Here is a 12,103-nt window from a genome sequence, read left to right as displayed (position 1 = left end):
GACACTACAGGAAACACCGACACTACGGGAAACACTGACACTACAGGGGATGCCGACACTACAGGAAACACGGACACTACAGGGGACGTCGACACTACAGGAAACACAGACACTACAGGGAACACGGACACGACAGGGAACACGGACACGACAGGGGACGCCGACACTACAGGGGGCACCGACACTACAGGAAACACCGACACTACCGGGGGCACCGACACTACAGGGGGAACCGACACTACAGGGGGAACCGACACTACAGGGGGAACCGACACTACAGGGGGAACCGACACTACCGGGGGCACCGACACAACAGGGGGCACCGACACAACAGGGGGCACCGACACTACAGGGGGAACCGACACTACAGGGGGAACCGACACTACAGGAAACGCCGAGACTACCGGGGGCACCGACACTATCGGGGGCACGGACACAACAGGGGGCACGGACACAACAGGGGGCACGGACACAACAGGGGGCACCGACACAACAGGGGGCACCGACACTACCGGGGGCACCGACACTACCGGGGGCACCGACACTACCGGGGGCACCGACACTACCGGGGGCACCGACACTACCGGGGGCGCCGAGACTACAGGGGGCGCCGACAATACAGGGGGCACACACACTACAGGGGGCACCCACACTACAGGGGGCACAGACACTACAGACAACACCCACACTACAGGGGGCACCGACACTATAAGGGGCACCGTCGCTACAGGGGGCACCATCGCTACAGGAGGCACTGTCGCTACAGGGGGCACCGATACTATAGGGGGCGCTCCGGAGGAGCACTGTCTACTAATGCTGGCACTATTAGAGAATATTTACATGGTTGGGCTAAGGCTTAGACTTGAGGGTGATATTTATGTTGCGGACATTCTCGGCAGCACATATAAAAGATTCCCAAAAGTTTCCAGAACAACGATGGTACTGCAAAACGTGGTAACCTGAGAATCTTGTGCGCCATGGGAGAGATCCTCACTGGTGACGGCACTCTAGCGTTATTACCATGGTGGCACTGTGGGGCAGCACGATTATAGCTGTGGGCACAGTAGTTGGCACAGTTATTGTGGGACTCTTTGGAGGAGCATGGTTACTTTTGGGGCACTTGTATTCTTGGCACAGGTAATTTCTGAGGCATTGCCTGTGAACTTTTACTGCCCGGGGCGTCATCTATTTCCCATTTTCAGGGCAGTTGGCGGCATTATTTGCTGGCCACTGTTCCACTACCTCTTGTGATACTCGTATTTTCAGGGGGACTGCTTGTATGGCGCTAATGTTTTTGCAGTAGTCAGGAGCACAGTAATGGGGGTAGCACCAAGATGAGGAAGATGATAAGAAAGTTGTCCGTCCACAAATGGAGAAAGTGAGGAGAAGGAACAACTCCGGCCAGAAGAGCGGCCTCCTGTCATCACTGGATGTCATCGAGGTAATTCTCCATCTAATCAGCGCAGGATATGAAGTGCAATCACCTACCAGCAAGACAGCAGCTACAAGACCCCAGAAACTCTGAGCCCCCACAGTCCTGACACAACTGGGGCCTAAGTAAATATTGAGACCCTCACAAATGATGTCATCACTGGGGGGCAGGACACATCCTTGCTATCAGGGGATGTGGCACATATCCCCATTATTGGGGGGCAGTATACAAGCGGGGGCAGCAGTTCGTTCTCACCTCTTCTACTGGCAGCTCCTTCAGTTTCGGCAGTGAGTTGGAGAGTAATCCCACCAGGAACGGCGTGGGGCAACAGACTATGTCAATCATGGAGGACGGCAGCACCGGGATGAAGGTGTGTTGCCAGGAAAATGGGTAAAGAAGAGCGACGACCGCGTGAGAGCAGCTGGACAGAGTGCTGGGGAGACAGAAGATGACATAGCGGTCTGTACTCAGCAATGAGGCACCCCCTACTGTGTGTGAGGCCCCCCTACTGTGCATGAGACGCCCCCTACTGTGTGTGAGGCGACTCCTATTGTGTGTGAGGCGACCCCTACTGTGTGTGAGGAGCCCCCTACTGTGTGTGAGGCGCACCTTACTGTGTCTGAGGAGCCCCCTACTGTGTCTGAGGAGCCCCCTACTGTGTGTGAGGCGACCCCTACTGTGTGTGAGGAGCCCCCTACTGTGTGTGAGGCACCCCTTACTGTGTGTGAGGCGCACCTTACTGTGTCTGAGGAGCCCCCTACTGTGTGTGAGGCGACCCCTACTGTGTGTGAGGAGCCCCCTACTGTGTGTCAGGCGCACCTTACTGTGTATGAGGCGACCCCTACTGTGTTAGAGGCGCACCTTACTGTGTATGAGGTGCCCACTACTGTGTGTGAGGAGCCCCCTACTGTGTGTGAACAGTATAAAGATGACCACGGTACTACTGTAAAATGGTGCACAGGTAGGATCCAAATCCCCTTCAATGATACGCAAGAAAACTTGGTACTCAAAGTAGATAAAATGAAATAAATGATTTAATATGCAATCCAACAATAAAGGTTCACAAACGTTTCGGAGTACATTAGACCTTCCTCAGTCGCCTATTGTCCAACTGAAAAGATATCAGATTGAGTTTTATCCCCTGGGTCACTAGGAAGCGCAGACAATAGGCAACTAAGGAAGGTCTAATGTACACCGAAACGTTTGTGAACCTTTATTGTTGGATTGCATATTAAATCATTTATTTCATTTTATCTACTTTGAGTGCCATGTTTTCTTACGCCCTATTGTGTGTGAGGCGCCCCCTACTGTTTAATCGGGGGCACCGTCCGTTCTCTGGTTACTGACATCATCAATTCATTCTGTACTTATAATCTTATACCGCAGGCAAATAAGGAAAGAGGAGAAAATTATTAATATTAGCAAAGATTTCAACTAGAGACGACGAACCACAGGATGGACAACTACAGTCTATTGTTTCCTGTTATCAACCAATATCCGCTGGGAAGAAGCAAAGTACAGTGATCAAAAGGATGGATGACAGGCGGCAGAAACCGCCGAACAGTCCTCACTGTATATCACAAATCTACAGCGCTAAGACTTCCTATATGTGACTGATATCAGCCCCTCTTATAACACTCCAGTACTGATATAACCTCCAGACATTACACCATATGTGACTGATATCAGCCCCTCTTATAACGCTCCAGTACTGATATAACCTCCAGACATTACATCATATGTGACTGATATCAGCCCCTCTTATAACGCTCCAGTACTGATATAACATCCAGACATTACACCATATGTGACTGATATCAGCCTCTTATAACGCTCCAGTACTGATATAACCTCCAGACATTGCACCATATGTGACTGATATCAGCCTCTTATAACTCTCCAGTACTGATATAACCTCCAGACATTACACCATATGTGACTGATATCAGCTCCTCTTATAACGCTCCAGTACTGATATAACCTCCAGACATTACACCATATGTGACTGATATCAGCCTCTTATAACTCTCCAGTACTGATATAACCTCCAGACATTACACCATATGTGACTGATATCAGCCCCTCTTATAACGCTCCAGTACTGATATAACCTCCAGACATTACATCATATGTGACTGATATCAGCCCCTCTTATAACTCTCCAGTACTGATATAACCTCCAGACATTACACCATATGTGACTGATATCAGCCTCTTATAACACTCCAGTACTGATATAACCTCCAGACATTACATCATATGTGACTGATATCAGCCCCTCTTATAACTCTCCAGTACTGATATAACCTCCAGACATTACACCATATGTGACTGATATCAGCCCCTCTTATAACGCTCCAGTACTGATATAAACTCCAGACATTACATCATATGTGACTGATATCAGCCCCTCTTATAACTCTCCAGTACTGATATAACCTCCAGACATTACACCATATGTGACTGATATCAGCCTCTTATAACGCTCCAGTACTGATATAACCTCTAGACATTACATCATATGTGACTGATATCAGCTCCTCTTATAACGCTCCAGTACTGATATAACTTCCAGACATTACACCATATGTGACTGATATCAGCCCCTCTTATAACGCTCCAGTACTGATATAACCTCCAGATATTACATCATATGTGACTGATATCAGCCTCTTATAACGCTCCAGTACTGATATAACCTCCAGACATTACATCATATGTGACTGATATCAGCCTCTTATAACAGTCCAGTACTGATATAACCTCCAGACATTACACCATATGTGACTGATATCAGCCCCTCTTATAACTCTCCAGTACTGATATAACCTCCAGACATTACACCATATGTGACTGATATCAGCCCCTCTTATAACGCTCCAGTACTGATATAACCTCCAGAAATTACACCATATGTGACTAATATCAGCCTCTTATAACGCTCCAGTACTGATATAACCTCCAGACATTACACCATATGTGACTGATATCAGCCCCTCTTATAACTCTCCAGTACTGATATAACCTCCAGACATTACACCATATGTGACTGATATCAGCCTCTTATAACGCTCCAGTACTGATATAACCTCCAGACATTACATCATATGTGACTGATCTCAGCCTCTTATAACCCTCCAGTACTGATATAACCTCCAGACATTACATCATATGTGACTGATATCAGCCCCTCTTATAACGCTCCAGTACTGATAAAACATCCAGACATTACATCATATGTGACTGATATCAGCCTCTTATAATGCTCCAGTACTGATATAACCTCCAGACATTACATCATATGTGACTGATATCAGCCCGTCTTATAACTCTCCAGTACTGATATAACCTCCAGACATTACATCATATGTGACTGATATCAGCCCCTCTTATAACTCTCCAGTACTGATATAACCTCCAGACATTACATCATATGTGACTGATATCAGCCTCTTATAACGCTCCAGTACTGATATAACCTCCAGACATTACATCATATGTGACTGATATCAGCCCCTCTTATAACTCTCCAGTACTGATATAACATCCAGACATTACATCATATGTGACTGATATCAGCCTCTTATAACTCTCCAGTACTGATATAACCTCCAGACATTACACCATATGTGACTGATATCAGCCTCTTATAATGCTCCAGTACTGATATAACCTCCAGACATTACACCATATGTGACTGATATCAGCCCCTCTTATAACGCTCCAGTACTGATATAACCTCCAGACATTACACCATATGTGACTGATATCAGCCCCTCTTATAACGCTCCAGTACTGATATAACCTCCAGACATTACACCATATGTGACTGATATCAGCTCCTCTTATAACGCCCCAGTACTGATATAACCTCCAGACATTACACCATGTGACTGATATCAACCCCTCTTATAACGCTCCAGTACTGATATAACCTCCAGACATTACACCATATGTGACTGATATCAGCCTCTTATAACGCTCCAGTACTGATATAACCTCCAGACATTACATCATATGTGACTGATATCAGCCCCTCTTATAACGCTCCAGTACTGATATAACCTCCAGACATTACACCATATGTGACTGATATCAGCCCCTCTTATAACGCTCCAGTACTGATATAACCTCCAGACATTACACCATATGTGACTAATATCAGCCTCTTATAACGCTCCTGTACTGATATAACCTCCAAACATTACACCATATGTGACTGATATCAGCCTCTTATAATGCTCCAGTACTGATATAACCTCCAGACATTACACCATATGTGACTGATATCAGCCCCTCTTATAACTCTCCAGTACTGATATAACCTCCAGACATTACATCATATGTGACTGATATCAGCCCCTCTTATAACGCTACAGTACTGATATAACCTCCAGACATTACACCATATGTGACTGATATCAGCCCCTCTTATAACGCTCCAGTACTGATATAACCTCCAGACATTACACCATATGTGACTGATATCAGCCCCTCTTATAACGCTCCAGTATTGATATAACCTCCAGACATTACACCATATGTGACTGATATCAGCCTCTTATAACGCTCCAGTACTGATATAACCTCCAGACATTACACCATATGTGACTGATATCAGCCTCTTATAACGCTCCAGTAGTGATATAACCTCCAGACATTACACCATATGTGACTGATATCAGCCCCTCTTATAACTCTCCAGTACTGATATAACCTCCAGACATTACACCATATGTGACTGATATCAGCCCCTCTTATAACGCTCCAGTACTGATATAACCTCCAGACATTACACCATATGTGACTGATATCAGCCTCTTAAAACGCTCCAGTACTGATATAACCTCCAGACATTACACCATATGTGACTGATATCAGCCCCTCTTATAACGCTCCAGTACTGATATAACCTCCAGACATTACACCATATGTGACTGATATCAGCCCCTCCTATAACGCTCCAGTACTGATATAACCTCCAGACATTACATCATATGTGACTGATATCAGCCCCTCTTATAACGCTCCAGTACTGATATAACCTCCAGACATTACACCATATGTGACTGATATCAGCCCCTCTTATAACTCTCCAGTACTGATATAACCTCCAGACATTACACCATATGTGACTGATATCAGCCTCTTATAACGCTCCAGTACTGATATAACCTCCAGACATTACATCATATGTGACTGATATCAGCCCCTCTTATAACACTCCAGGACTGATATAACCTCCAGACATTACATCATATGTGACTGATATCAGCCCCTCTTATAACGCTCCAGTACTGATATAACCTCCAGACATTACACCATATGTGACGGATATCAGCCCCTCTTATAACGCTCCAGTACTGATATAGCCTCCAGACATTACACCATATGTGACTGATATCAGCCCCTCTTATAACGCTCCAGTACTGATATAACCTCCAGACATTACATCATATGTGACTGATATCAGCCCCTCTTATAACGCTCCAGTACTGATATAACCTCCAGACATTACACCATATGTGACTGATATCAGCTTCTCCTATAACGCTCCAGTACTGATATAACCCCCAGACATTACACCATATGTGACTGATATCAGCCCCTCTGATAACGCTCCAGTACTGATATAACCTCCAGACATTACACCATATGTGACTGATATCAGCTTCTCCTAGAACGCTCCAGTACTGATATAACCCCCAGACATTACACCATATGTGACTGATATCAGCTCCTCTTATAACGCTCCAGTACTGATATAACCTCCAGACATTACACCATATGTGACTGATATCAGCCCCTCTTATAACGCTCCAGTACTGATATAACCTCCAGACATTACACCATATGTGACTCATATCAGCCCCTCTTATAACGCTCCAGTACTGATATAACCTCCAGACATTACACCATATGTGACTGATATCAGCCCCTCTTATAACGCTCCAGTACTGATATAACCTCCAGACATTACACCATATGTGACTGATATCAGCCCCTCTTATAACTCTCCAGTATTGATATAACCTCCAGACATTACACCATATGTGACTGATATCAGCCCCTCTTATAACGCTCCAGTACTGATATAACCTCCAGACATTACACCATATGTGACTGATATCAGACCCTCTTATAACGCTCCAGTACTGATATAACCTCCAGACATTACACCATATGTGACTGATATCAGCCCCTCTTATAACTCTCCAGTACTGATATAACCTCCAGACATAACATCATATGTGACTGATATCAGCCTCTTATAACGCTCCAGTACTGATATAACCTCCAGACATTACACCATATGTGACTGATATCAGACCCTCTTATAACGCTCCAGTACTGATATAACCTCCAGACATTACACCATATGTAACTGATATCAGCTCCTCTTATAACACTCCAGTACTGATATAACCTCCAGACATTACATCATGTGACTGATATCAGCCTCTTATAACGCTCCAGTACTGATATAACCTCAAGACATTACACCATATGTGACTGATATCAGCCTCTTATAACGCTCCAGTACTGATATAACCTCCAGACATTACACCATATGTGACTGATATCAGCCCCTCTTATAACGCTCCTGTACTGATATAACCTCAAGACATTACACCATATGTGACTGATATCAGCCTCTTATAACGCTCCAGTACTGATATAACCTCCAGACATTACATCATATGTGACTGATATCAGCCTCTTATAACGCTCCAGTACTGATATAACCTCCAGACATTACACCATATGTGACTGACATCAGCCCCTCTTACAACGCTCCAGTACTGATATAACCTCCAGACATTACATCATATGTGACTGATATCAGCCTCTTATAACGCTCCAGTACTGATATAACCTCAAGACATTACACCATATGTGACTGATATCAGCCTCTTATAACGCTCCAGTACTGATATAACCTCCAGACATTACACCATATGTGACTGATATCAGCCCCTCTTATAACGCTCCAGTACTGATATAACCTCCAGACATTACACCATATGTGACTGATATCAGCCCCTCTTATAACTCTCCAGTATTGATATAACCTCCAGACATTACACCATATGTGACTGATATCAGCCCCTCTTATAACGCTCCAGTACTGATATAACCTCCAGACATTACACCATATGTGACTGATATCAGCCCCTCTTATAACGCTCCAGTACTGATATAACCTCCAGACATTACATCATATGTGACTGATATCAGCCTCTTATAACGCTCCAGTACTGATATAACCTCCAGACATTACACCATATGTGACTGATATCAGCCCCTCTTATAACGCTCCAGTACTGATATAACCTCCAGACATTACATCATATGTGACTGATATCAGCCTCTTATAACGCTCCAGTACTGATATAACCTCCAGACATTACACCATATGTGACTGATAACAGCCCCTCTTATAACGCTCCAGTACTGATATAACCTCCAGACATTACATCATATGTGACTGATATCAGCCTCTTATAACGCTCCAGTACTGATATAACCTCCAGACATTACACCATAAGTGACTGATATCAGCCTCTTATAACGCTCCAGTACTGATATAACCTCCAGACATTACATCATATGTAACTGATATCAGCCCCTCTTATAACGCTCCAGTACTGATATAACCTCCAGACATTACACCATATGTGACTGATATCAGCCCATCCTATAACGCTCCAGTACTGATATAACCTCCAGACATTACATCATATGTGACTGATATCAGCCCCTCTTATAAAGCTCCAGTACTGATATAACCTCCAGACAATACATCATATGTGACTGATATCAGCCTCTTATAACGCTCCAGTACTGATATAACCTCCAGACATTATATCATATGTAACTGATATCAGCCCCTCTTATAACGCTCCAGCACTGATATAACCTCCAGACATTACACCATATGTGACTGATATCAGCCCCTCTTATAACGCTCCAGCACTGATATAACCTCCAGACATTACATCATATGTGACTGATATCAGCCTCTTATAACGCTCCAGTACTGATATAACCTCCAGACATTACACCATATGTGACTGATATCAGACCCTCTTATAACGCTCCAGTACTGATATAACCTCCAGACATTACACCATATGTAACTGATATCAGCTCCTCTTATAACGCTCCAGTACTGATATAACCTCCAGACATTACATCATATGTGACTGATATCAGCCTCTTATAACGCTCCAGTACTGATATAACCTCCAGACATTACACCATATGTGACTGATATCAGCCCCTCTTATAACGCTCCAGTACTGATATAACCTCCAGACATTACATCATATGTGACTGATATCAGCCTCTTATAACGCTCCAGTACTGATATAACCTCCAGACATTACACCATATGTGACTGATATCAGCCCCTCTTATAACGCTCCAGTACTGATATAACCTCCAGACATTACATCATATGTGACTGATATCAGCCTCTTATAACGCTCCAGTACTGATATAACCTCCAGACATTACACCATAAGTGACTGATATCAGCCTCTTATAACGCTCCAGTACTGATATAACCTCCAGACATTACATCATATGTAACTGATATCAGCCCCTTTTATAACGCTCCAGTACTGATATAACCTCCAGACATTACACCATATGTGACTGATATCAGCCCCTCTTATAACGCTCCAGTACTGATATAACCTCCAGACATTACACCATATGTGACTGATATCAGCCCCTCTTATAACGCTCCAGTACTGATATAACCTCCAGACATTGCATCAAATGTGACTGATATCAGACTCTTATAACGCTCCACTGCTGATGTAACCTCCAGACATTACATCATATGTGACTGATATCAGCCTCTTATAACGCCCCAGTACTGATATAACGCTCCAGACATTACACCATATGTGGCTGATATCAGTCCCTCTTATATCGCTCCAGTTCTGATATAACCTCCAGACATTACATCATATGTGACTGATATCAGCCCCTCTTATAAAGCTCCAGTACTGATATAACCTCCAGACATTACATCATATGTGACTGATATCAGCCTCTTATAACGCTACAGTACTGATATAACCTCCAGACATTACATCATATGTGACTGATATCAGCCTCTTATAACGCTCCAGTACTGATATAACCTCCAGACATTACACCATATGTGACTGATATCAGCCTCTTATAACGCTCCAGTACTGATATAACGCTCCAGACATTACACCATATGTGACTGATATCAGCTCCTCTTATAACGCTCCAGTACTGATATAAACTCCAGACATTGCACCATATGTGACTGATATCAGCCTCTTATAACGGTCCAGTACTGATATAACCTCCAGACATTGCACCATATGTGACTGATATCAGCCTCTTATAATGCTCCAGTGCTGATATAACCTCCAGACATTACATTATTAGTGACTGATATCAGCCTCTTATAACGCTCCAGTACTGATATAACGCTCCAGATATTACACCATATGTGACTGATATCAGCCCCTCTTATAACGCTCCAGTACTGATATAACCTCCAGACATTACATCATATGTGACTGATATCAGCCCCTCTTATGACGCTCCAGTACTGATATAACCTCCAGACATTACATCATATGTGACTGATATCAGCTCCTCTTATAACGCTCCAGTACTGATATAACCTCCAGACATTACATCATATGTGACTGATATCAGCCCCTCTTATAAAGCTCCAGTACTGATATAACCTCCAGACAATACATCATATGTGACTGATATCAGCCTCTTATAACGCTCCAGTACTGATATAACCTCCAGACATTATATCATATGTAACTGATATCAGCCTCTCTTATAACGCTCCAGCACTGATATAACCTCCAGACATTACACCATATGTGACTGATATCAGCCCCTCTTATAACGCTCCAGCACTGATATAACCTCCAGACATTACACCATATGTGACTGATATCAGCCCCTCTTATAACGCTCCTGTACTGATATAACCTCAAGACATTACACCATATGTGACTGATATCAGCCTCTTATAACGCTCCAGTACTGATATAACCTCCAGACATTACATCATATGTGACTGATATCAGCCTCTTATAACGCTCCAGTACTGATATAACCTCCAGACATTACACCATATGTGACTGATATCAGCCCCTCTTACAACGCTCCAGTACTGATATAACCTCCAGACATTACATCATATGTGACTGATATCAGCCTCTTATAACGCTCCAGTACTGATATAACCTCAAGACATTACACCATATGTGACTGATATCAGCCTCTTATAACGCTCCAGTACTGATATAACCTCCAGACATTACACCATATGTGACTGATATCAGCCCCTCTTATAACGCTCCAGTACTGATATAACCTCCAGACATTACACCATATGTGACTGATATCAGCCCCTCTTATAACTCTCCAGTATTGATATAACCTCCAGACATTACACCATATGTGACTGATATCAGCCCCTCTTATAACGCTCCAGTACTGATATAACCTCCAGACATTACACCATATGTGACTGATATCAGCCCCTCTTATAACGCTCCAGTACTGATATAACCTCCAGACATTACATCATATGTGACTGATATCAGCCTCTTATAACGCTCCAGTACTGATATAACCTCCAGACATTAC

At 43.6% G+C, this 12,103-nt stretch overlaps 1 protein-coding gene across 3 annotated transcripts in view; it reads right to left on the bottom strand.

Moving 5' to 3' along the window:
* Positions 1-12,103, bottom strand: part of DENND2B (DENN domain containing 2B) — a 433,939-nt gene that overhangs the window by 68,844 nt on the left and 352,992 nt on the right. For all 3 annotated transcript variants that reach the window (XM_073659026.1, XM_073659025.1, XM_073659024.1), the window contains one exon: positions 1,688-1,865. In XM_073659026.1, the coding sequence (XP_073515127.1) occupies positions 1,688-1,865 (178 nt within the window). The remainder of the gene's footprint in view (positions 1-1,687; positions 1,866-12,103) is intronic.

The sequence above is a fragment of the Phyllobates terribilis genome, unplaced genomic scaffold (genome assembly GCF_046119375.1).
Source record: "Phyllobates terribilis strain yellow unplaced genomic scaffold, ASM4611937v1 Scaffold_13__5_contigs__length_258822181, whole genome shotgun sequence".
Lineage (NCBI taxonomy): Eukaryota > Metazoa > Chordata > Amphibia > Anura > Dendrobatidae > Phyllobates > Phyllobates terribilis.
The sequence above is the reverse complement of the archived record's forward strand: the minus strand, read 5'-3'. Positions and strand labels throughout refer to the sequence as shown.